This window comes from Hemiscyllium ocellatum, chromosome 48 (genome assembly GCF_020745735.1).
Source record: "Hemiscyllium ocellatum isolate sHemOce1 chromosome 48, sHemOce1.pat.X.cur, whole genome shotgun sequence".
Classification (NCBI taxonomy): Eukaryota; Metazoa; Chordata; class Chondrichthyes; order Orectolobiformes; family Hemiscylliidae; genus Hemiscyllium; species Hemiscyllium ocellatum.
Window position 1 is genome coordinate 20,514,639 of NC_083448.1, and position 27,421 is coordinate 20,542,059.

The window sequence follows — 27,421 nt, forward strand, 5'->3', positions numbered from 1 at the left end:
AGTGTTTTTCCCAATTTGATTTGTCTATAATCCTAGTCCCCTGGCTGAGACAATGGGAGACTTTCTCATGTGTAACTTCAGTTGACTGTTGCTGGGAGCTGTGGATGGTAGGGTTGTCCCTGTTGCTCACTGAGTGAAGTGAGTCGGGGGGGGGGGGAAGGGGAGGGGTGTTTTTGTGCGTTATTGAATTTACTCTGTTTTGAGCTGGCCTTTACATGCTCCAGTTCAAATGTGCTGAAAGCTTTTATCTGTTTTTTACCTTTTTAGAGCACCCAAGAATGACTTCAAATAGAAGTGTAACCAGCAAGTCTGACAGACCCATTGCTGTTCTATGGAGTAAGGGCGGTCAGGCCTTCATCTCTAACTGTTTTGTAAACTTGATTGCTTTACGGTTTGCCTTCCTGGTTTGGTCATGGCTATAGTGGTGTTTAACTTCCCAGTCATGTTACATTCCTGTTTCTGTTAGTGTTACTTAGGTAGAGACCTGGCAACACTAAGCTTTTTGATCTTAACTGTCTCCAAGCCCAAGGGCTAAGAGGCTATGCTGTCTGCTTAGTATGGGTGGGTGGTGTTCAGGGTGATGTGGGGGTGTGGGTGTTGTGTGGAGGGGTGGGGCCTCTTGTTTGGCTGCCATCTTGTTTTGTAGAGTCACACACCACAGAAACAGATCCTTCGGTCCAACTCGTGGTACTGGGCTTTATACCCTAATGGGAGACTGATTGGTGATGGTGTTCCTGTGGAGAATGCTCCAGCAATTGGCCAGTTCAATGTTTTCCCTGTCCTGTTGTGAAAGTAGGAATTCCTTTTTGCTGAAATATAATGGAATCCTGCATTAACTAGCCTCCAATGTGTGCCGAGGTATCGCCCTGCTGAGTTACCTGGTCATGCTGAATCTGTCCACACTCTGATTTCAAACCCAGTCTGGTTTCCTTGGTGAGTGTTGCTCAAGATCAGGATAACCTCTCATTGAGGGTTATATACCCCCATCCACTTGGTGACTGTTCCCTGCAGTGGTTAACCCTATGTTCTGCTGTTGGTTGTGAATGAGGTGGGGGGGGGGGGGTGCTTCATGGGACCACACAAGAGTCTCAATGCCAACACAAGACAGTCCCATTCTGGTGCACTGTTTCCTGACCAAACCCTTGTCTGTGTTCCATCAGCCTGCCCGATCAGAGAATAATGACACAGCTCCATGTTAAACTGCATCTCCATGGCAACAGCAGTGCACCCAATCACTTGCTGTCTTTCTGGCTTCAGCTATGTTCCTATCCTTAGCTTTCCCATGTTCCCTTGCTGAAGAGGACAGGGTGAAACCCTTACAAGTGCTCTCCTTCTGTAAAATGTTGACTGATGCCATCCCTGTTAGTAGATGAAGCCCTTCCCCTGGGAGTTTACTAACAGCTATCTCTTGTCTTTGGGCTGATTTATTACCAACCCCTGAACCTGCACCAGGTTCACGCTACTCATTGGCCTGAGATTCTTTGTTCATGGATGCTACTCTGAAGCGTTTGATCGTCTTATTGAGTTGGTTGAGGTTGGTTATGAGTCTGAGTCCTAAGGACAGAGACAGGACCATCCATGCCAAACCTAAATATTCCTGATGAAGGGCTTGTGCCCGAAACATCGAATTTCCTGTTCCTTGGATGCTCCCTGACCTGCTGCACTTTAACCAGCAATACATTTTCAGCTCTGATCTGCAGCATCTGCAGACCTCGCTTTTTACTCAAACCTAAATATCCATCTACTCTAACTCCAGGTCCCTGCACTGAACCCATATCATCCTCAACTTTATCCTAAAGTCCAAATGCCTTTATTTTAGTGTGTTGCTGTGCTCCCAGCATCTCTCGTTGACAATACATGTCTCATCCTTTCATGCTCAAGATGGTTCTGAAGTTCTTTGTGAATAGAATTGGTTCCCTGTACCTGTGTTGTTGTGGGAATAGTGGGCTGTCCTGGTGTAGTTATGATTGAGTTCTTTTGAGTCTCCTGGCTATAGTCAGTCAGTTCTCACATGGACTGCAGGGGTTCAGGAAGGTAGCTCCCCCTGCCCCCCCAGCTTTCCCAGGGCAACTAGGGATGGGCATTGTGCTGGTCCAGCCAGTGATGCCATTGTCTCAGGGACCCACCTTAATACAGATGTGCTTTGCAATGAGTGGAAATTGAGTTCACGGAAAGATGTCTTGTGTTCTGACAGCTGTGACTGGGCTGAAGGATTTGCTGCTGACCCCCACCTTGCCCCCCTCTCGGGGGACATGCTGTTTGAGATGTGGACTGATGGAAGGCTATGCCAAGTGTTATCTTCAACAGGACTTGGGTGTTTGACCAGTTCACCCTGAGGAGTAATTAGCATTGAGGTAGATCAGTCCAGGCACCGTTGGTTCCCTGTCCTGATCCCATCCCTGATCTCTTGTCCAGCTGCCATTAGTCCTGTTTGGGACATGCTCTGAGCTTGTGCATGGTTTGGGAGAATTCTCCCTGGGACAAATCCCATTGAGCAGCTACCAATTCAGGATTGCATTGAAACCACCTGCTTTCTGTTTTGGAAAGTCACCTGTCCTGTAACTGCAGCCCCACAGCAGTGTTACCTCGGGACACTTACTGACAGGGGAATAAATGCTGTCTTTGTATTACAATGCCTGTAGTCCATGATTGATCTGAAAAGGTGACAGAAATGTGAAGAAGTCTGTGTGTGATCATGCCTTTCCCTTGATTGCAGGTTGTGAGCTGAACGCTAACCAACTGACCCAAAAGTTTGAAGTTACGGATGATGAGCTCAGTGAACACCAGCTGGTTTTGAAGACGGTAATGTGCTGATTGCTTTCCTCCATGTCTTGTGCTGTTTGGGGCTAGTTATGGTCTATGCTGTTTGCCTGGGGTCTTAGAAGTCTTCAGATCTCCAAATGCTGCTGAGTTGTATGGACAGTGAGCTGAGCTCCTCTCTATCCCTGGGCATTTCAGTCCAAGCACACCTTACTGCCTTCCCATGGGCCCCTGGGGCTGACAGGTCAAGTGCCAAGTGAGTGAGACTTCACCAATCTGTCATTGCTCATTCCTGGTTGTATTTTAACAGGGAAGGTAATGGAGTTCCTGGAGAACTGAAGCTTGGCTTGGGGGGTGGTCTAATCCAGTATTTTGATAAAACAGACAAGAGCCAGACTGACCCAATTTGGTGGTAGGGCCTTGGAGTGTTTTAGAACAGATGTCTGGGTTCAGGTACATCATTGGAAGTTAGCATCACATTGTTTGGGAGGTTAAGTTTGTCAGTATGCTTGCCCCCCACTGTTCAGTCCTTCCAATCTAGGACATGGTGAGAGCTCCTGGAATACTGTGTCCATTTGTGGTCACCCTGTTATCAGAAGGATATGAAGTTGGTGAGGTTTCAAACACATTTCCCACTACAGGTTGAATGTATGGCAGAGCAGTAGGCATTAACTTGCACTTTGGTGTAGCCTTTGATAAGCTTCCATGTACTCATTCATTGAGGTAGATCACATAGGATTGTGCAAGAGCTGCCAACTTGTTTGACAGGTGCATGTCATGGACGGTTGGAGGCCTGTGACCAGTGATGTTCCACAGTGATTGGTGCTCAGTCTTGTTTTGTTGGTCATCTACAAATGGTCTAGATGAGAATGTAGCAGGTGTGGTTATGAAGTTTGTGGATGACACCAGGATTAGTGCTACTGTGGACAATGAAGAAGATTATCTCAGAATACCAAGAGGTCTTGCTACAATTAAGATTAGAGCCTTGGGTTGTGGCTTTGAACAGAGGGGTTAAAGTACAGAATTGTTTTGGCTCTCATGCACTGAGAAGGTGGTTAAGGAGGGGTTTAGTATATGTCGCTTCATTGGTTAGACTTTAGACTCTGATCGTTGGGATGTTACATTGATGTCCAGGATGTTGGTGAGGCCTCTTCTGGATGACTGTGCCGTTCCAGTTGCCCTGTTACAGGAAGGATATTAGAACATTGGAGAGGGTTCAGCAGAGTTTTACCCAAGTCTTGTTGAATGAGGAGGGTTTGTGATGTAGGGAGAGGCTGATTTCATTCACTAGTCTCGAAGGTTGAGGGGTGACCTTGGATGAGGGTTCTAGACGAGATGAAGGACATGTTTCCTTGGCTGAGGGTCAAGTTCAACATTTGGTGGCTTTTTTCAAAGGTGAGGAACAAGATTGTCAAGGCGTGGAGACAGTTTTGTCAATTGTTTTGTGGGGGACCCATTTAGAGCAGGTGGTGGATGTCTGCACAGGTCATCTTTGAAAACATTTGGGCAGATGCATGGATAAGGAACATTTGGATGGATATGGGCCAAGTTCAGGCAGGTTGGGTTAGCTTAGTTTGGGACTGTTTGGCTTGGACTGTGCTGTCCATGTCTAATCTTAACTCCTGGTGGGGTTGTGTGGGGGGTTGTCATGAGGGGTCCCCAGTGACACTCTTTGCAGGTGAACAAATGCTTGTGGCCAAATGCATCTCAGGAATATCAGGATATCTGATGCCCTGGGCCAGTGTTATCACAACCAGAGAGTCAGTGTGACCTGAGGGTTCCAGGGTTTAGCATAAGCTAACTTTCCATTTGGAACACCACTGAAGGAGCTGCCTCTGGGTTGTTGAGTTGAGTCTTGAACTTAGCAACTGAAGGAATTTGGGACTGACTATATGAGCTGTTGCTGTCATGTCAAATAAGCACACAGAAAAGCTGATGGAAACCAGGCACATCCTTCAATATGCTTGCCTTCAGTTTCCCCCACTCCATGTACATGTGGCCTACCTTCTACATTAGCTTGAGTACTGTTCTGCATTCCTGTTTAAGGCTGTGTCTGTTTAACTTGTAGATATGTTTGGGTGTTGGTGCCAAGGATGAAGTGAACATTGTGGAGATAGTACCAGAGGATGAGAGTGCACCCATTCCTATTGCAACCTTGCAGCTGTCCATCTTACCAATGGTTAGTCACGGAGATCCTCACTTATTGGTGCCTGTGTGTTGAAGAGTTTCATGTGTACACAGATCCCCCTTTAACAATGCTGCAGTCTGGCCTTACTATGCTCCCTAACTTCAGTGTGCTTTGTGTTTGTCTGGCTGGGTTTTGCCGTGTCTCTTCGCACACAGTAACTATGCCATTGTTGGTTTTGTATTGCTTCCTAGACCACCATCTGTGGGATTGAGCTGACTCCCCCTGTTACCTTCAGACTGAGGAATGGATCCGGGCCTGTCTATGTCACAGGACAGAACATTGTCTGTAAGTGCCCCAGTCAGCCTCTGACACTCTGTTCTCACTCAGTCTCAGAGCTGGGTCTTCTGCACTTTCTCTGATCATTCTCTCCTTCAGTTCTTCATCTGAGGTGGTGACCATCAATAGTTGAACCAACTGAGCATATCCTGCCAGCTTGCTGTCTGGGGGAGTTAGCAAAGGAAGCCTAGTTGAATTTTGACCATGTAGTGACTGTCAATTATCACAAAGAAGCCATTAACTTCACACATACACCCTTTGGTTGCAGTGGAAGCCATCTGAGTTGCCTGGTCTGGAGTAACTGGGAATCTGTGACCCATAGCAGTGATGGTGGCTTTCCTTGACCTTGAAATGGCTGGGCTAGACATGGTGGTCAAGGGCAGCCAGTCAGCCAATGGCTACAGGCTTCACAAGTCAGAAGCGAAATCCCTGACCAAGGGAGAGATGAGACTTGCTATTTGCAGCAAATTCTCCTGAAATCTGACAGCAACAGTGGAGTGAGCGGCAGTTCATATTGGCATTAACAAAACCAAAATCCAAGATCAGTTAGGAAGCAAAAACTGGAATTGCTGGAGAGACTGTGGGTCTGGCAGAATCTGTGGAGGGAAGGCAGAGTTCATATTTGGAGCATTGTTTCCAAGAACAGTCCCTGGACTCCATGTTAATGGCTTACTCAGGAAATGCTGTCGGATCTGAATATTTTCAGTATTCCTGGTTTCTAATTCCGATGTCCAATATGATGCTTTGTTGATGGGGTTCATACTTCAGGAGGGTGCTAGGGTATACCCCACTTGCCTGGATGGATGCAAGTCCAAAAACACAACAGGCTTGACATCATCCAGGACAAATCTGTCCCTGTTTAACTTGGACCACATCCACAAGTATTCACTCCCTCCTCCACCGGTGCTCAATAGCAGCATGTGCACTATCTACAAGATGCACTGCAGAAATTCACCCAAGACCCTCTGACAATACAGTCCAAACCCATGACCACTTCCATCGAGAAGGACAAGGGCAGCAGATACGTGGGAACATCACCCCCATGCCAGTTCCCCATCCAGCTACTCACCATCCTTGTAAATATATTGCTGTTCCTTCACTGTCACTGGGTCAGAATCCAGGAATTCCCTCTAAGGCATTGTGGGTCAACCCACAGCACATGGACTGCAGTGGTTTGAGAAGGTGGCTCATGGGGCAACTAGGGACAAGGTGCTAAATACTGGGCCCAGCCTTGTCATGTGACAGGTATTGTAAGTTCAGGTTGGCAGTGGGCTGTGTGGGGGATAGAGTCTGAGCATCACCAGCCCTGGCCATACCTGACCCTGCCCCTTCTGGGGACCGTTTGCATGAAGCTGCCAGTATAGGGCCTGAGAAAGTCTCTCCATGCTGTCGTCACCTCACAGCTCATGTTCCTGTTGTTTTGAGTCACTGAATAAACTTGTTAGCCAGTGGGTTATAGGAGCTGACACACTGGCTCCTGATACATGATGGGAATGGACACTATCAGGACAAGGCTATTTGAACTGTCTGTTCTCTCCCCGTTTCTCTCTAGTAGAGGATTATCCATGGGGTGAGGAGGAAGAACAAGAGGAGGAAGAGGAGGAGGAAGAGGAGGAAGTGGAAACGCCCCCAAAACCAGTCAAAAGGCCAGCATCCACCAAAAAAGCAGGACTTTCCAAGGTGGCTGTGTTGTGGTGTGGCGGTGGGGGGTGGTGGTGGGAGTGGGGTGCTGTGTCCCTGTTACTGAGCTGTTTCCCTCTCCTTGTCCCTTTCAGAAGAAGAAGGTAGACACTGACAAGTCGGAGTAAGTACCTATTCAGTTAACATCCTCAGGCACTTGACCATGAGCAGCAGTCAGTCCATGTTGATGGGTGACTTTATTTGCAGAGAGGAGTCTGGTGAAGAACAGCCTGTGAAAAAGGTAGGCTTCTGTTTAACTCTGTCTACAGTTGGAATCTGATCATGGCTGTGCGCTTTGAGGGTTTGCTTGTTGTTGTAAGTGGTGGGTTTTCCCAGTTGTGACTGTGGCCTTTGTGGGATTGGGGTGTGTGGATCTGGAAGTGACCAGTTGGTCTGTCGGCTCTGCCCCACGGTATTGAGATGTTTCTGTCGCAGTGGTAATAGGGAGCAACATGTCTGACATTGTGGCTCAGTGCTGAGTACTGCTCCCTCACAGCACTGGGGACCCAGGTTCGATTCCAGCCTCCGAGCGACTGTATGTGTGGAGTTTCACATACTTGGTCAACGTGGGTTTCCTCCCACAGTCCAAAGGGGTGTAGGTGAGGTTGATTTGGCCACGGGAAGTGCAGGGGTGTGGGGATAGGGTAGGAGGATGGGATGCTCCCTCTGGGGGGGGTTGTGGGGCAGGGGTGGGGGTACAGTGGGGTCAGTGTGGGCCCAATGGTTTGAGTTTTTTTCAGCACCGTAGTGATTTTTATTCCAGGAATCAGACGGTGAGGGACATTTACTGAGCAGACAGGACCCCAGGCTCTTGAAGATGTGGTAATGGATCCACTGATGGTCATATTTCCCAAGTCCCTGAGTAAAGCAAAGGCTCATATATTTGACAAGGAAGGGAGGCAGTCAATAGAAAGCTTACAGACCAGTTAGTTTCCTATCTATAAGTAATGTTTAGAATCCTTTATGTAGCATGTAACAGGACATTTGTGAAGTCAACACAATCCATCAGTTAGCTTGGTTTTTGGAAGGGTAAATCCATTATCTTCAAGGTGATAAAATTGAATCTGTAACAAGCCAATGGGAAAGCTGCAGATGCAGAATATCTGGATTTTCGGAAGGTGTTATTGGATGCCCAGCACAAGGTTCACCAAAGGTAAGGTCAGAGTTTCTGGAGCAGAGGGGTCAGAGGGCTGCCTTACCAACACAAGGTAAAAAAAAAACCCTAGTACACTACATTATAGTCCAGCAGGTTTATTAGAAAATGCAAGGTTCCAGAGCATTATTCCTTTGGTAGGGGAAGGAGCAGTGCTCTGGAAGCTTGTAATTTCCAGTAAACCTGTTGGACTCTCTGCTGGAGTTGTCTGACATGGCACCATTTCTAAGCCTGCCCTACTGTAGTCTAGACCACACGCAAACCTGCAAATCCAGCCGAGGAAGCTGCTGTGCTTCCAATTAAACCTGTTGGACTATAACCCGGTGTTGTGATTTTTAGTGTCAGGCAAGTTTTCTCCAACTCAAACATGACTTGGGGACACACTGCCCTGACTGGTGGAGCATGTTGTATACTCACTTCACCAGCTTTTTCCCCACTGTGTTGCCACTGTCAGGGAGTTATGGACTTCCCAAGATCCCTCTGTTTATCGATATTTGAAAGGGTCCTGCCATTTCCTGCCTACTTTTCCTTTGCATTTAACCTCCCAAAATACATCACCTCATTTGTCCACCTGTCTAACTTTTCCACGAATGGAACAGAACTATCTCTCAGAACCTGTTCAATGACGCTCTGTTGGGGTTCCTGATCACATTCCAGCCTTGGGTCAAACATGGACCGAAGAGCTGAGTCCCAGAGGGGAGAGGGACAGCCCTTGACATCAAGGCCGTATTGAACAAAGTGTGGCATCAAGGAGCCCTGGCAAAACTGGCATCAATGGGTATTGGGCAGACCTAACACATGGCAAGATGGCTATAGTCGTTAGTCATCTCAGCTCCAGGACATCTCTGTAGGAGCTCCTCAGGATATTATCCATACACACCACCCTGCTTCATCAGTGAACTTCCCTCCAAAAGGACAGAAGTGGGCTGTTCACTGATTGCAAATGGTGCTGAACATAATGCAAGTCTTCAGTTAATGAACAAACCATGTGGAAATGGATCAAGATCTGGACAATATCCTGGCTTGGGCTGACAAGTGGCAAGTAACATAGTGCCACACAAATGCCATATTATGACCATCACCAAGACAATCTAACCACTCCCCCCTTGACCTTTAATGGTACTACCTACACTGACCCCCACCCACCCCACCCCCCACAGCATCCTGGGGGATCGCATTGACTGGAAAGTGAGCTGATTTGTTTTAGTATGTCAAATGTTGGGAATCCTGCAGTGTGTAACACACCCCCTGTCTCCCAAAAACCTATTGGCCATCTCTGAGGCCCAGGTCAGGACTGTGACGGAATGCTCCTACATGCCTGGATGGGTGCAGCTCTAACAACACAAGAAGCTTGACACCATTTTGAGTGTAAGCCTGTTTGGCACCATGTCCACAACCATCCAGTACATCTACAAGTTGCATTGCAGAACATCGAAGATAGTCAGACAGCATCTTCCAAACACATGACCACTTCTGTTGAGTAGGACAAGGGCAGGAGATACATGGGAGCACCACCCCCTGCTCATTCCCCTCCAAGCCACACATCCTGCCCTGGAAATATATCACCGTTCCTTCACTGCTGCTGGGTCAGAATCCTGGAATTCCCACACTAAAGGCATTCTGGGTAAACCCACAGCACATGGACTGCAGCAGTTCAAGGCAGCTCACCCCCACCTTCTCAAGGGGCAACTAGGGATGGGATAATAAAATCTGATTGAAGATTTGTAGCTCGGGTATCCGTTGTTGTGGTTCTGCTCGCCGAGCTGGAAGTTTTTGCTGCAAACGTTTCGTTCCCTGGCTAGGGATCATCAGTGCTGTTGGAGCCTCGTGTGAAGCGCTGCTTTGATGTTTCTTCCGGTATTTATAGTGATTTGTTCTTGCCGCTTCCGGGTGTCAGTTTCAGCTGCAGTGATTTGTATGTGGGGTCCAGGTCAATGTGTCTGATGGAGTTTGGGGATGAATGCCATGCTTCTAGGAATTCTCTGGCTGTTCTCTGTCTGGCTTGTCCTATGATAGTGGTGTTTTCCCAGTCAAATTCATGTTGCTGGTTGTCCGAGTGTATGGCTACTAGAGATAGCTGGTCGTGTCGTTTTGTGGCTAGCTGATGTTCATGGATCAACGGAACACCCATGGGATCACCAATCTCGGGACTCATAGCAGAGGCAGTTATGCAAAGGTTAAACATACAGCCATACCACAAATCCAACCCAAACTCTGGATCAGATCTGTTGATGACACCTTTGTAATCATCAAAAACACAGATATAGAAAAAACACACCTAATCATCAACGCCACACTCACAGGAATCCGATTCACACGAGAAGAGGAAAAGGATAGCCAACTCCCATTCCTAGACGTGTTAGTAGAGAGAACACCGAATGGAGAATTCACCACAAGGGTACACAGGAAACCAACACACACAGACTAAGTCTTAAACTATGAAAGTAACCACCCCAACACACACAAACGAAGCTGCATCAGGACACTATTCAAAAGGGCCACAACACACTGCAGTACACCAGAACTGCGAAAAGAGGAAGAGGAACATCTATACAAGGTATTCGCCAAAAACGGATACCCACGCAACTTTACCACCAGATGCCTAAGAGATGGAACGAGGACATGCCACAACCAAAAGGACTAGCCACTCTACCATACGTCAGGAGCGTCTCAGAACTGACAGCCAGACTACTGCGACCCTTAGGACTCATAACAGCACACAAGCCAACTTCCACACTCAGACAACAACTCACTAGAACAAAGGACCCAATACCCAGCATGAGCCAAACTAATGTAGTTTACAAAATACCTTGCAAGGACTGCACAAAACACTATATAGGACAAACAGGAAGACAGCTAACAATCCGCATCCATGAACATCAGCTAGCCACAAAACGACACGACCAGCTATCTCTAGTAGCCATACACTCAGACAACCAGCAACATGAATTTGACTGGGAAAATACCACTATCATAGGACAAGCCAGACAGACAACAGCCAGAGAATTCCTAGAGGCATGGCATTCATCCCCAAACTCCATCAACAGACACATTGACCTGGACACCATATACAAACCATTACAGCTGAAACTGACACCCGGAAGCGGCAAGAACAAATCACTATAAATACCGGAAGAAACATCAAAGCAGCGCTTCACACGAGGCTCCAACAGCACTGATGATCCCTAGCCAGGGAACGAAACGTTTGCAGCAAAAACTTCCAGCTCGGCGAGCAGAACCACAACATGGGTTAATAAATACTGGCCCAGCCAACACACTTGTCCCATAAATGAATTTTAAAAATCTTGCTGTTGCCTTAAATGGCCTTCCTTACTATACCCAATTCACACCAATTTGTATCTCCCCTTGGAATTAGACCACCTCTATTTTCATCTGTATCACTGGTAACAAACCAGTGGGTGCAGTAATGATCCTGATGGAAAACCATTCACCACAAACCTTCAGTTGGAAGGACACCCCTCGACAGCTCCCTTCTATTTCCTCTGACTAAACCAATTTTATATCCAAATTACCAACTGACTATGGATCACACGGAACTACATCTTGTGAACCAGCATACCGTGGCACACCATGTCAGATGTTAGTCAAATTGGTGACTACCCTGATCAATCATCATCCTCCTGAGAAAACTCATGGACACCTCCTTGCACGAAGCCATGCTTCCTATCATGAGTAAGTCTGTGTATCTTCAAATGTCATGAAATGCTGTCCCTCAGGATCGTCTCCAATCACTTCCCTGCTGCTAATGTCAACTTCATTAGCCTTTAATTTCCTGCCATAACTGTTGTCCTTTTAACCAAAGGAATGTCATTGGCTCATCTCCAGTGTTGGGACTTCTCCTGTGCCCAAGATCTGCCAGGGTCTCAGCTCCTTGCATCAATGTCCTGGGATAGATTCCCATCAGGCCTTGGGCACTGGGCTACCTTAATGTTTTCCACAATGCCATCTTCATGATGCCCTGTGGTTAGATTTGGTCAATGGGCAGCTAAAGTTTCATGCTGCCAAGTGAGGTTAGCTGTTTTGCTCAGGAGTAGCAAGGTGACTTGGGATTGAAATACAGACAAAGCTCTGGTTCATGGTAGAGGGATCTGAACATTGTGCCTGTAGATAGGTAAGTGATGTGTGGGGCTAGAGTTAATAAGGAAGCCAAGTGGAATTTTGGCTCTGGTTTAGCAATTGAGTATTGAAGTTGGGAAATGTAGTTGTACAAGGCATTACTCAGACTTTAACTGGAGGGTTGTGTATGGTTTTGTTCCCTGAATTGGAGTGAAGTGGTTGTCTTTGGAGGCAGTTGAAGGAGACTCACTTGGTGGATCCCAGAGATGAGGGACTTCTCTTGTCAAAGATTCAGTGAAACATTAGAGCCTGAAGCTGATACTCTGGCATTGACCAGCACTCTGGGAGATTGGAGCTGCTAAAAGCGATTGATGGAGATGTGGAAAGGATCCTTCCCCACGTGGGACTATATGGGACAAGCCATCACCCTTCCACAATAACAGGTAGGAGGTTGGAAATGGTTGGAAATTTCTCCAAGGATGACCCATCTGTTCCTGAGCCCAGAGGACTGAATGCTGGGATGTGGAGTTTGAAGGAAGAGGTTGTGTGAAGGGTGATGGAATTGAGGCAGAGTTCAGACCAGCCATGATTGAGTTAACCAGCAGGCTAGCTGAGAGGGGCAGAATGGCAGCCTCCTGCTGATCCTTGTTCTTGGCCAGGTATTTCCTGCTCCAAGCTCTGTCCCACTCTGTAGGGGGTACAGGACTTGTCATCCATATCATCACAACTCCATCAACCAATTAGCAAGCTGTTCCTGCCCTGATCTGTGTGTGCACACTGCCCCCAGTGCCAGCCCTGAGACCAGCCAGCCTTGCTGTTGGGGCCAAGGAGCAGAGACCACCCCACTGACCTCAGGGTTTATCAAGGACCCCTGATTCCTTGCTGATTGGGCCCCATTCTGTTACAGTCAGCAGTGTCAATGGCAGGAGGTTGGGCCCATGTGAACAGCTTTGATCTTGTCTGCATGGAAATCAACTGAACTGTTGCTGAGCAAATGAGTGCAATGTCAACTGAAAACCTGTTTGCCTACCTTAGGGAAAAGAGTCCAGCAAAGTCAAAAAGGGAGCAGCCAAGAAATAAACAGTTTTTGTAAAGAACTGAGGAATTTAAAAGGTAAGAGCCCAAGGTTTCATGATCTCAAGGAAGCTCAGTTGGGTTTGGATGTCATGACCTGAGTCTGATTAGGGAATGTTGTCATGTTTCTGTTGGGTGGGGGGGAGGGAGGCAGTCTTGTGTTGGAACCACTTCCAGACCTCCCCTCAGTTTGCTCTTGGGGTGCTCTGTACCTGGGTCAAATGTCAAGCTACTGATGATACCCAGTGGTGCAGCAGGTTGGATCCAAGCACTTCCTGTGACTCTGGGAATGCTCAGGCATGGTGCACTGGGCTTGGCTTTGGCTTGTTGCGTCTCATTGGCAGTTATCTGCTCCCCCAGCCAACCTTGGAGTTCCACTGAATCCATGGAGTTAGTGTTGTGGTGGGATTGAACAGCGTGTTCCAGTGAGGTCACCACGGTGCTGACGGGGTGGAGGAGGGTGGTCAGCAGCATTGATTCTAAATTCCGTGCTGCCTGGTTAGGTTTGTGAAGAACCTCGGTTTCTCACGCGCCCTCTCAGGTCTCTAAATGGAGTGGGATGGTTGCAAGGTCTAAAACAATGGAGGCTCATCCTAGAGTGCTGTTAAAGGAAGGCTCTTCCAAGTAACACCATTGAATGAACGGAGACTGAACCACACCTGGGAGGTTTGACCAAACCCAAGTCCCAGAATAGGCTTCAATGAGGATTAATTGGAGGGCAGGACCAGGGAGAGGTGTGAGGTGGGGGAGAGACTGGAGCAATTCTGATTGGGGCCACAGTTGAAGGAATGCAGATCACTAAACAGGTTGGAAGAGCTGTTAGCAATGGAGTGCCCTTTTAGTTGTTGCTTTGCTGTTCTGAAACGGAATCTTTTTTGGAATGCCAAGCATCCATCCTCCCTTCTCACCAAGTTTGCTCCTGCTAGTGTAGCTGTTCCCATTGTAACTTGCTCATCTATTGGTTCCACATTCTTTCCTTCCCTCATTGTTGACCTTTGTTCTGTCTTTCTCTTCTAGGTAGTCCACAAAGCCCGGAGGAAGGACTTAACTTATTTTTGTAGAATATTGCGATACGATGAATTGGAATAAAGTTGACCCTTTAATACTTTGGTGTGTTGTCTCTCTCTGTGGTTGTGTGGGTACAAGGTGTTGGCATCCCTGGGGCCATGGGATTGATCACCCAGGCTTGTAATGGAAGGGACCAGTCTGTGTGAGAAGCACTTCATTTCCTTAGAGTTTGAACTGTAGGTGTGGAGATGTGAAGCAGCTGAGGTGGATTTGTCAATGATTTTATCCTGTGGTGGGAACCTGCACCTTAAAGCTGATGGAGCCAGGAACTTCCATGACATGATTAATAAGTTTGTATTTGCAATATCACCAGATGACGAGAGGGTGAAGTGGATGTGGGTGGAATTTATCACTTGGGTGTGTGAGGACCTGACCAAACCCTTTTCATATATCCCAGAGAGATGGCCTACACCTCAACTTGTATCTCAATACAAGTGGAAGATGCTGTGTCCTAGATGTCATCTGACTGGTGACATGACTCTGCTTCAAGCAAGTCATTCAGTATGCCTTCCAATTGTTAAACTTAACTTGATATGGTTCAACTTTAGTTCATTTGTTATCCAAGAGCTGTCCAAATTGTTCCACTGTAGTAACATACTCTTTACTGACTTGGTGTTTGCCAAGTGTGTTAAGCAGATAACATCGGGGCATTTCAGGGACTTGGAGCTAGGTGCATGAATACGTAAGGAGTGTAGAGATACGGGCCAATGGCAGACAAAGGATTAGGTTAATTCAGTCAAATTCAGCACCATGTTGTGGGCTGCAGGGCCTGTCCCTGTGCTGTTCCATGTCCTTGTCTCATGTCCAATTACTGTTGCAGACAGAATCTCGGCTTTCAGCTCAGACCATTTCCACAGCCAGCTTCCAAGCTCCCCTCAAACCTATTCTGGCTGTTTCTGACTTGTTACAAACCCCCCAATACCCCTCAAGCTGTTCTCTTCAGTTTGAAAGAGACAGCTCAGCACCGAGACAGTTGGTGCAGGAGTAGGCCATTCTGCCCTTCGAGCCTGCACCGCCATTCAATATGATCATGGCTGATCATCCTTAATCAGTATCCTGTTCCTGCCTTATTCCCCATAATCCTTGATTCCACTATCCTTGAGAGCTCTATCCAACTCTTTCTTAAATGAATCCAGAGACTGGGCCTCCACTGCCCTCTGGGGCAGAGCATTCCACACAGCCACCACTCTCTGGGTGAAGAAGTTTCTCCTCATCTCTGTCCTAAATAGTCTACCCCATATTTGTAAGCTGTGTCCTCTGGTTTGAGTCATCCATCAGTGGAAACATGTTTCCTGCCTCCAGAGTGTCCAATCCTTTAATCTTATACGTCTCAATCAGATCCCCTCTCAGTCTTCTAAACTCAAGGGTACACAAGCCCAGTCGCTCCAATCTTTCAACATAAGATAGTCCCGCCATTCCAGGAACTGGCCTTGTGAACCTACGCTGCACTCCCTCAATAGCCAGAATGTCTTCCCTCAAATTTGGAGACCAGAACTGCACACAGCACTCCAGGTGTGGTCTCACCAGGGCCCTGTACAGCTGCAGAAGCACCTCTTTGCATCTATACTCAATCTCTCTTGTTATGAAGGCCAGCATGCTATTAGCCTTCTTCACTATCTGCTGTACCTGCATGCTTACCTTCATTGACTGGTGTACAAGAACACCCAGATCTCTCTGTACTGCCCCTTTACCTAAATTGATTCCATTTAGGTAGTAATCTGCCTTCCTGTTCTTGCCACCAAAGTGGATAACTACACATTTATCCACATTAAACTGCATCTGCATGCATCTGTCCACTCACCTAACCTGTCCAGGTCACCCTTTAATCTCCTAACATCCTCCTCACATTTCACCCTGCTGCCTAGAACCTCTTAAAGCTCCAGGGCCATGACAGATGTGAACATAGGAGGTACAGTTACATCAGTTAGTAGATGACACCAAAATTGGAGATGTAGTGAATAGCCAAGAGGGTTATCTCTGATTAGTACAGGATCTTGACCAGAAGGGCCAATGGGCTGAGAAGTGGCAGATGGAGTTTCATTGAGATAAATGTGAGGTGCTGCATTTTGGGAAAGCAAATCAGCGTCAGACTTTTACACCTAATGGTAAGGTCCTAGGGAGTGTTGCTGAACAAAGAGCCCTTGGAGTGCAAGTTCATAGCTCCTTGAGTGGAGTTGCAGGTAGATAGGATAGTGAAGGAGGTGTTTGGTATACTCTCCATTATTGCTCAGTATTCAGTACAGGAGTTGGGAGGTCAGGTTGTGACTGTACAGTAGAGGTTTGGCCAGTTTTGGAATATTGCATAGGATTCTACTGGCCCTCTTGGTAGGTTTTTAAAATGGCACTCTCAATTACACAGCCTTTATTCCCACCCATCTGTAATCCTGAACGAAACTGGATCCACCTCCCTGCTCCTGGTCCACATTCCTCCCAACCTTTCCTCTCCATGTGCTCACCCAAATGTCTCGTGTTTTAACTGTACCTGCATCCATTGCTTCCTCTTCAAGTTCATTCCACACATACACACACCACTATCTACAACATTTAACAAGTTGCTCCTCGTGTCTTTGCCAAATCTTCCTTCTCTGCATAAATTTCCTCCAGTCCACAAATCCCCCACCCATGGGCCAGGACACCAGACGTTCACCTTGGGCAGATCCCTCATGATTTTATAAACCCCCATAAGGTTACCCGTCAACCTCCAACACTGCAATAAAACTGTCCCTGATAACACAGTTGCCTCCTCACACTCTCACCTTTCATTCCTGCCAACATACCCCTAAATCTCTTCTGCACTGTCGTCAGTGGAAGAATAGCCTTCCCATAATGGAGTGACCAGCATTGCACACACTGTTCCAGGGAAGCTCTCTCCAACATCTGGAAAACTTCATTACAATTCCAATTCCCATTCTCACTGTCCGAACAGTCAAGGCAGATGTGGTGTGACTTCCCAAGAATCATGTACCTGACCCCCTCAGTCTCTATTCCCTTGCACTATCCAGGGCCCTAACGTTAATTGTCTAAGTTGTATGTTTGTGTTACCAAGATACAATGCTTCTATTTATAATAAATTAAACTCCATCTGCTACTTCACAGCCCATTGACCAAGATCTCAGTAATTTTTAATAACCACCTTTACTGTCCACGATCCCATCAATTTGGGTCTTAGTTGCAAACTTCCTAACAGTGCTTCCTATATTCCTGTGTAAATGGCAGAAGGAGACCCATCACTGATCCCTGTAGCATTCTGCTGTTTATCAGGCTTCAGTCTGGGGGAAAAAAAACAGCTTCCACCATCATTGTTTCCTGTCATAAAGCCCATCTTGTCTTCCAATTGGCAAGGTCTTTGTGAATTCCATGTGACTGAACTTCACTAATGATGGTCTACCCTTGCAGAACCTGATCTAAAGTTGTCCTGAAGTCTACATCATTCCTGAAGAAGGGCTTATGCCCGAAACATCAAATCTCCTGCTCCTTGGATGCTGCCTGATCTGCTGTGCTTTTCCAGCAACACATTTTCAGCACTGAAGTCTACATCAGCAGTGTCTACTAGTCTGATGTACAGGATGGAAACAGACCCTTCAGTATAACTTGTCCATGCTGACCAGAAATCCGAAATGCATCTTTTCCCATTGTCGTGTGTGATGCTGGAAAGGCCCAGCAGGTCAGGCAGCAGCAAGATAGACATTTCAGGCTGAAGCCCTTCTTCAGGAATGAGGCTTGGAGCCTCTGGTGGGAAGGGGTGGGGCTGGAGGTGAAGGTAGCTGTTCCCATTGATCCATATCCCTCCAAACCCTTCCTATTCATATATCTATCCAAATGCCCCTTGAATGTTGCAATTGTACCAGCCTCCTCCACATGCCCAGGCAGCTCGTTCCATATACATACCACCCTCTGTGTGAAAACATTGTCCCTTAGGTCCTTTCTTTGAATCTTTCCCCTTTCACCTTCAACCTATGCCCTCTTGTTCTGGATGACTCCACCCCAGGGAAACGACCTTGTCTATTTACCCCATCCATGCTCCTCATGATGTTATAAACCTCTCTTCGTTACCCCTGAGCCTCCAACACTCTGGGGAAAACAGCCCCAGCCTATTCAGCCTCTTTGCTGTAGCTCACACCCTGGCAACATCGTTTTCTGAACCAGTTTAAGTTGGACCACATCCTTACTATCGGAGGCAGATCAGATTTGCACACCATGTTCTAAAAGTGGCCTAACTAAATCCTGCCTGGGATGTAAGTTTGCTCAGAGCTGGAACCTTTGTTTTCAGATGTTGCATCACCACACTAGGTCACTTCAGGTGGGATAGCCTACTTCTTATTAGTTTTGGTTTCCTTGGGTTGGTTATGTCATTTCCTGTGGTGGTGTCATTTCCTGTTCTTTTTCTCAGGGTGGTAAATGGGATCCAAGCTAATGTGTTTGTTCTGGTTGGAATGCCATGCTTCTGGGAATTCTCGTGTGTTTCTGTTTGGCTTGTCCTCGGATGGATGTGTTGTCCCAGTCGTAGTGGTGTCCCTCCTCACCTGTATGTGAGGATACTAGTGAGAGAGGGTCATGTCGTTTTGTGGCTATTTGATGTATCCTGGTGGCTAGTTTTGTCTGCTTGTCCAATGTAGTGTTTGTTACAGTCCTTGCACGGTATTTTGTAAATGGCAGTAGTTTTGCTTGTCTGTATCAGGTCTTTCAAGTTCATTAGCTGCTGTTTTAGTGTGTTGGTTGGTTTGTGGGCTACCATGATACCAAGGGGTCTGAGTAGTCTGGCAGTCATTTCTGAGATGTCTTTGGAGGGGAGGGTGGTTAGGGTTTCTGGACGTGTTTTATCAGCTTGTTTGGGTTTGTTGCTGAGACATTGACAGACTGTTTGTTTATTGGGTACCCGTTCAACACATTGATGTGGATTCCATTTACCACCCCCGACACACAACTGGAAATGATGTCACCAACCCAAGGAAACTTAAACCCATGAATAAAAATTGGGCTCTGCCACCAGTGCTTCACCAGAGGCTTACTGATGTGACCTAGTGTGGTGATACAACATCTGAAAACAAACCTTCCAGCTCTGAGCAAACTTCCATCCAGAGCCTACACCTGAGCTACAAATCTTCTCTAAACTTGTTAATGCCCTGTACAATCGCTACATGACCTCCCAATTCCTGTACTCAATACTCTGACCAACAAAGGAAAGCATACCAAATGCCTTCTTCACTATCCTATCTACCTGCGACTCCACTTTCAAGGAGCTATGAACCTGCACTCCAAGGTCTCTTTGTTCAGCAACATTCCCTCGGACCTTACCATTAAGTGTATACGTCCTGCTAAGATTTAGTTTCCCAAAATGCAGCACCTCGCATTTTTCTGAATTAAACTCCATCTGCCACTTCTCAGCCCATTGGCCCATCTGGTCCAGATCCCATTGTAATCTGAGGTAACCCTCTTCGCTGTCCACTACACCTCCAATTTTGGTGTCACCTGCAAACTCACTAACTGTACCTCTTATGTTCACATCCAAATCATTTATGTAAATGACAAAAAGTAAAGGGCCCAACACCAATCCTTGTGGCACTCCACTGGTCACAGGCCTCCAGCCTGAAAAACAACCCTCCACCACCACCCTCTGTCTTCTACCTTTGAGCCAGTTCTGTATCCAAATGGCCAGTTCTCCCTGTATTCCATGAGATCTAACCTTGTTAATCAGTCTCCCATGGGGAACCTTGTCGAACACCTTATTGAAGTCCATATAGATCACATCTACCGCTCTGCCTTCATCAATCCTCTTTGTTGCTTCTTCAAAAAACTCAATCAAGTTTGTGAGAAATGATCTCCCACACACAAAGCCATGTTGACTATCCCTAATCAGTCCTTGTCCGAACAGATCTTTTCTGCCCCAGGAAAACTTCTGACATTTGAGCAGCTGAATCCTTGAATGTGATCCCAACCTCATTATTCATTGGTATATCTCCTTTTTCTCGTTATTCTTTCCCGATTTCAGTTGGCATAGAACAATACAGCTCAGAACAGGCTCTTCGGCCCTAGATGTTGCGCCAACCTGTGAACATTTCTCAGCTCATCCCCCTACACTATCCAAAAATCATCCATGTGCTTATCGAAGGATTGTTTAAATCTCCCTCATGTGAGTTAACTGCATTAGCAGGTGGGGCATTCCACGCCCTTACCACTCTCTGAGTAAAGAACCTGCCTCTGACATCTGTCTTAAACCTATCACCCCTCAGTTAGGAGTTATGTCCCCTCGTACAAGCTGACATCATCATCCTAGGAAAAAGACTGTCACTGCCTACCCTATCTAATCCTCTGATCATCTTGTATGTCTCTATCACACCCCCCATAGCCGCCTTCTTGCCAATGAGAACAGACCCAAGTCTCTCAGCCTTTCCTCATAAGACCTTCCCTCCAGACCAGGCAACATCCTGGTAAATCTCCTCTGCACCATTTCCAATACTTCCACATCCTTCCTGTAATGGGCAACCAGAACTGTACACAATATTCCATGTGTGGCCGCACCAGCGTTTTGTATAGTTGCAGCATGACATCACGGCTCCAGAACTCAATCCCTCTAACACACCGTATGCCTTCTTAACAGCACTATCCACCTGGGTGGCAACTTTGAGGGATCTGTGCACATAGACTCCAAGATCCCTCTGCACATCCACATTACCAAGAATCTTTCCATTGATCCAGTACTCTGTCTTCCTGTTATTCTTCCCAAAGTGCATCACCTCACATTTAGCTGCATTGAACTCCATTTGCCGCCTCTCAGCCCAATTCTGCAGTTTATCCAAGTCCCTCTGCAACCTGTAACATTCTTCCACACTGACTTTAGTGTCATCTGCAAACTTACTAATCTATCCACCTATGCCTGTGTCTAAGTCATTTATAAAAATGACAAACAGCAGTTGTCCCAAAACAGACCCTTGCGGAACACCACTAGTAACCAGACTCCAGGTTGAATATTTTCCATCAACCACCACTCGCTGCCTTCTTACAGAAAGCCCGTTTCTAATCCAACCTGCTAAATCACCCTCAATCCTGTACCTCTACATTTTCTCCAACAGCCTACCGTGTAGAACCTTATCAAAGGCTTTACTGAAGTCCATGTATACCACGTCAACTGCCCTACCCTCATCTACATGCTTGGTCACCTTCTCAAAAAACTCAATGAGGTTTGTGAGACACGACCAGCCCTTGAGGAAACCATGTTGACTATCTGTAATCAAATTGTTGCTTGCTTGATGATGATCAATCTTATAATCCTTTCCAAAACTTTTCCTACAACAGGAAATGAACTACTTTGGATGTTCTGTTTTTTATTAAACCTTCTCCTGAATCGCTTACATTCACTCTGCAAAGCCTGAACCCTTTCCCTCACTGTGTTATTCCTGCCAACGTGTGCAACACTTTTCTGCTTCTCACTCTCCCTTTTGATGATCTGCTTCTAATGTTCCTTCATCCTGACCCCAGGAAAGCAGCCCACCCACACTCCACAATCTCCTGCCTGTCCCCCGGATAGGACAGTCCACTGGAACAGTTATTTGTTTAAACTCTGGATCATTCTTCATGCCCAAGATGTTTCTGTCTTTTGTTTTTCCTCTGACAGACTCTGCTTTCCAACAGTACCCAAAAGGGAGAGAGAGACTGTGGTAGAAAGGAGCAACTGCAGAGACTTCTGAACTTCTGCCTTCCCTTTTTCAGACACTCCCCTCTATCTGATCCTGCAGTATAACCCCTGCTTGAAATTTCCTGACCATCTCATTCTCTTGTTTATTTTCGATGGCATTGCATTTTAAGAAGCAGCTTTTAAAGGCCCCTAACAGTGGAAATAATTCACCTTTCCTTACCTGAAGAATTAATATCAAGCATGTGAGAAATCCTGAACAAAAAGCTAACTACAATCAGCCTGAAGACTGGAATTAACAATGACTCCTGCTCCCGTGATCCAGCAGACGACTCTCAACTCCCTGGTTTTAAAATAAATCTCACTCCAAAGCCATCTAGATGTCAGTCTTTCCAAAATCACCATCGAAACAACTCCATTTTTTAAAAAAAACATGTTTTGCTTTGAGTTTTTGATTATGAAAGAAACAAAATTAATTAAAATAAATATCTTGCACTTCTGAAAAGGGACCTAAAGGCCAACATTTTCTCACAGAGGGTGGTACATGTCAGGAATGAGCTGCCAGAGGAAGTGGTGGAGGCTGGTACAATTACAACATTTAAGAGACATCTGGATGGGTATATGAATAGGAAGGGTTTGGAAGGATATGGTCCGGGTGCTGGCAGATGGGACTAGATTGGGTTGGGATATCTAGTCAGCATGGACGGGTTGGACCGAAGGGTCTGTTTCTGAGTTACATAACTGTCCGACTGTGTGGTTACACAATAGGTCGTGTTGTCAGTTTCTGTCCGGCCTGAAGCAGGGCAATGGAAGAGCTCTGGGTTAATAGGGCTGAACAGGTCATGCTCACAGTAACAATGGTGTTAGGACTGAAATACCAGACCTACCATGAAGACTCAGCACAGTCCGGGAGGATTGTGTGATGCTGGATGGGAGCGTGTGGATTGTGTGAGCAGGTAGGAAAACGTGAGGACTGCAGATGCTGGAAGCCAGAGTTTAGATCAGTGTGGTGCTGGAAAAGCACAGCAGGTCAGGCAGCATCTGAGGAGCAGGAAAATCGATGTTTCAGACAATAGCCCTTCATCAGGAATGCAGGGTTTCATCAGGGCTTTAGCCCAAAACGTTGGTTTTCCTGCTCCTCGGATGCTGCCTGACCTGCTGTGCTTTTCCAGCGCCACTCTGATCTAAACGCTTGTGTGGGCAGGTGGCAGGAATGGGGATGGAGGTTGGGAGGCCAGGCCGCTGCTGGAATGCAGTCTGAATGGATTGGGAATCTTCGTGTTGACAGAGTGATGAAGGGCTTATGCTCGAAACGTCGAATTCTCTATTCCTGAGATGCTGCCTGGCCTGCTGTGCTTTGACCAGCAACACATTTGCAGCGAGAGTGAATGTAACTTCCCACTCAGCTGACATGGACAAACTGGAAAAGTGTAGCACTGAGACATGATTCCTTCATGCTGGAGCATCACTTCCATCATTTCCAAGGATCAGATTGTGAAACTCTTTCACATCTGGGTGTGTTATTCATAGATTGGAGAACTCTGCTGCTTTGCCTTTCATTTGCTTCAACTCTTTGCTGCCTTTCAAGGGTAAAGTGTTGGTCTTGACACAGTGTCCTATTGGGTTTCTGCTTTGGTCATGTATTGTTGCAGTCGTTTCATGTCTCCGTGCCTGTGGCTTCGACTCCAACTGCAATCCTGTCCCATCCCAGAATACAGTCACTTGGTCGATGCTGTACTCTAGCTGGCCTCAAAGGGGCAGTGTTTGCACATCTTCCAGTTCCTCAGCTGTTTGTTATTTCAAAAGTTAACTTCATTCATAAAGGAGTTTTTGTACGGATACATCATCACTGCATTTCAGATTTGTACAGTAGCAAAGTGATGAAGCAAACATCAGCGTTTGACTCTGTTCAGATAAACCAGAGCCATCTCTTCCACATACAATATTACTATTTACATGCCTTTGAGACATGAGGATGGAGAGGTGACTGAACAGACTCCCATTTCCCGACAGCAGAAAGACCTCAGACAGGGATCATTCCCCACAGAGCCTTGGCATCAGCTGACACAAGCTTTACTGCATCCCTCAGCACATAGTCCTGGACCTTGGGCTGTGTCGGTCTGTAACGCTAGGTCAGGGTCAATTCCTGGCTCTGGAAGACCAGCAGGTTTCGGACAGACCCAAGAGCACCTTTCACTGAGCTGGGGCACGAGTTGGCCAGCTGGTGGGAGGGGGGGGTGGGGTTGAGGGGAGGAGAGAGAAAAAGCATTGTCTCAGTGACCTTGAGCATTCCCAGTCACTCAGCTATCAGTGTGATCCTGACTGACCACAATTGCCCAGTTATACTTCGTGTTCAGACATCGCAGTGAAAGCTCAAATCACCCAGAATGTTGTGGTGAAAGCATGCGATGAAATGGTCTTTGCTGTTGTGTCGGGATCCCAGGATCATGAGCAGCCCGTGCCTGTTTGCTCTCCTGCTGAATACTCACCAAGTCACTGAGAAGGGCCCTGACTGAATTGCTCAGGTTGAGGAACCTATCCCCTGCTCGGCTGGGAAGCAATTGCTGTCATTGTCTGTCGTGTTTTCCTTTCCTACTCCCCAGCCTTTCTGGGTCAGATGCTGACTTGGATGTGAACTGGTTACAGGACCTTGGCCCAAACTGCTGCCTCAAGGCCTTGACTCTGATGAAGTGAAATGCAGAAAGGAGGTTGGTGTCACCTCTCGACTGTGTGCAGTCCCGAACCAAGCTGAGTGGCAGGACAGTGGGCAGCTGTGAACACAAATCTCCGCGTGGGGAGTACAATCCTCCCTCAGTAATAAATCCAGGGAGCCCTGAACTCCTGCCAGATGATTCCATGGCCTGCTTCACTGGCATCAGAGTTTGCTGTGCATCAAACACAGACTGCACTGAGATCATCTCACTGTTGGAGCTCTTCGGCATGTCCTGGAACATGGAGCTGATCTGCAGTGAATGAGAAAGCACCCTGAACTGATGGGTGGCTGGCTCAGCCTTCCTGCTGCCTGGTCTCACAGAGCTTGCTCAGAGTGGTGTTTCAGTCTGGTCTGGGGAGGAATGGTCAGTGTGTGGGTGTGAGACCTGTGTGGAGGATGGGAAAGCCAGCTCTCTCCTCCTTCCCTGTTCCTGGGAGCTGACTCCCACCGGCTGGTCCAGCATTTCAAGCTGATCCAAGTGTGAACCATATCACTGTGGGTCTGGGGTCACATGTAGGCCAGAGCAGACCAGAACAGCAGATTTCCCTCTCTGAATCACACCAGAGGAAAATGTCTGCCTCACATACAGTTGACAACAGTTTCATGATCACCAGATTGTTAATTCCAGATTTTTTGGGTTTCACATTTAACCAGCTGCCATTATGGGACTTGAGCCCAGGTATCCGGAATATTCCATAGATCTCTGGCTCAACAGACTGGCACTCCTCCTCAATTGGCAGCCATCAGCTCTGCTGGTTGTGCTGGTCCTTGCTATAACTCATGGTTGACTTTCCTTACAGGGTTAAAAATCTCACAACACCAGGTGATGGTCCGACAGGTTTATTCAGAAGCACTAGCTTTCAGAGCACTGCTCCTTCGTCAGATATTAAAGCTGTTAGTCTACCGCCTGGTTGTTGTGTGACACCTTCCTCCTGTTGTTTCTCACTCAGCAATGTCCCCCAGGCAGTGGAGTCGGCTTGGAACTTCACACCAAAAACAAGGGTTCAGTAGCCGACCTAGGAATGCCTCACCTTCTGCAGCCTGTCCTGTGTCGGAGCTGGGGTATGGCCATCACTCCGCCCCAGCAGCTCATACAGATATAGAATCCCAACAGAGTGGAACTCGGCCATTCGGCCCACATTGGCCCTCTGCAGAGCATCCCAGCCAGACCCGCACCCTGCACCCTATCCTTGTAACCCTGCATTTCCCCTGGCTAACCCACCAAGCCTGCACATCCCCTGACACGACAGGGGAGTTTGCTATGATGTGACTCCCAGTAGCCCATGGCCTGTTGGAATAGGGTCGCAGTCACAGAAATATGACAGTTCCTGTCTTCATGCTTCATGTCAGACATGCTCCCTGGTCACATCCAGCAGCATGGCACTCTCAAACAATCCAATTGGGGTCAGACCATTTGTTTTGTGTGAGGGATAAATATTTGCCCCTGGGCAAAACTACCCTCTGTTCAGTAGCTCGAGCAACAGCTATCCATGTTCGAAACTTTAGTAAATCAGGTCTTGGCCGAGAAACTGCCCAGGTCTGGAATCACTTTCCGGCCTACACACAGGCCTTGGGCCTCAAGGCCGATGGGAGCAGCTCCTGGATTCCAAGTGAAGCACTGCCCCCTGCTGGGAGCTCGGGGGGGTGGGGGCGGGGTGCAGACAGAAATTGTCAGCCTATTGACAGAGCCCTCACTGTCCGACACACTGCAGTGCACAGCCACTGGTAATGTGGGAGCAGTTAACTTCATCTCTGAGATCATCACTCACCAGCAGGATCTTGGTGGCAGTCTGTTCAGGAAAATGCCCTTTAATGCCAGAACGAAAGGATGGGTGTGTTCCCCCTGTGTCCTTCCACCATGCTGCCCTATCACTCTGTTAAACCTCACAGCAGTCACAAACCAACACTGCTCTGGTATATTCCTGTTTCCCTGCGGTTTCCCGGGAGAGTCTGGCTGGATTTGGCCACGTGATTCACAGCTGGACATGAGGGACAGCGAGAGGGGGAGATGTTCAGGGGAGGCAGGTCCACAACATGGCAGGTGGGGGCAGTGGGGGCATCCCTCACATGGGGAAGAGATTGGAGTAGGAAAGATGTAAGGGTCACTATGCGAGGAGCACAGAATTCCAGGCTGGGAAGGGAGGAATGAAGCTGTGAAGATTCTTCTTGTGAATGCTCCGAGGAAGTCTGAGATGTGGGAATACTGGGGTGCTGCCCTGTGGCCTGTGGTGATACCCTGACTGTTTTGCTCAGTTTGGTGGGGACACAGCACTATTTCATTCATCTCTCTCTCTGTCTCTCACACACACTCTCTCAGGGTTAACTAACTGCTTGCTTCTTAACTCCTCAACCCCCCAACCTCTGTAACTCCACAAGGTTCCACCTCCTGTGTGTTCCTGTCAGTTGAACAAAAGGTCCTTGAAGGTGGGTGTTGAGTGCCCTGGGATTGTGTGTGTGTGTTGTTGAGAGAGAGCCCGGTACATTTGGCAGAAATCAGTGGGTGAGGTCCTCCTGCCCACCATTTGATCAGGCTGCCAATGATGGTGTGGGGCCGACTTGGATTAGCAGGCCTGCCCTTGTGCCTTGTTCAGACACCATTTCTGTGTTCCTGGTTTGTGTCAGCTTTCCACACACAGACATTCTTTCACTCACTCACTCACTTACTCTCACGTTCACTCTGTCTCTCTCTGTCTAACTCAGTCTCTCTTCCTAACACGACCTGTCCCCTCCCTGTCCCCATGGTGTGTCTGTGTTCATCTGTGGGTGTATCCCTGACTGCACAGCCTCTTCACTCTCTTTGCT

At 47.4% G+C, this 27,421-nt stretch overlaps 1 protein-coding gene across 1 annotated transcript; it reads left to right on the top strand.

Moving 5' to 3' along the window:
* The first annotated feature begins 278 nt into the window (after nucleotides 1-278).
* npm2b (nucleophosmin/nucleoplasmin, 2b) lies at nucleotides 279-25,722 on the top strand. Its single transcript, XM_060856484.1, has 8 exons — nucleotides 279-336; nucleotides 2,717-2,802; nucleotides 4,829-4,939; nucleotides 5,140-5,233; nucleotides 6,777-6,904; nucleotides 7,000-7,022; nucleotides 7,112-7,145; nucleotides 25,570-25,722. The coding sequence occupies exons 1-8, from the start codon at nucleotides 279-281 to the stop codon at nucleotides 25,720-25,722; spliced, it is 687 nt and encodes a 228-aa protein (XP_060712467.1).
* The last annotated feature ends 1,699 nt before the right edge of the window (nucleotides 25,723-27,421 follow it).

Bases quoted from the DNA above. Each gene is read 5' to 3' on its own strand.
- npm2b (XM_060856484.1), top strand. From the start codon at position 279: ATGACTTCAAATAGAAGTGTAACCAGCAAGTCTGACAGACCCATTGCT. The intron at 337-2,716 runs GTAAGGGCGGTC...CCTTGATTGCAG, and splicing joins ACCCATTGCTGTTCTATGGA to GTTGTGAGCTGAACGCTAAC. The intron at 2,803-4,828 runs GTAATGTGCTGA...TTTAACTTGTAG, and splicing joins ACCAGCTGGTTTTGAAGACG to ATATGTTTGGGTGTTGGTGC.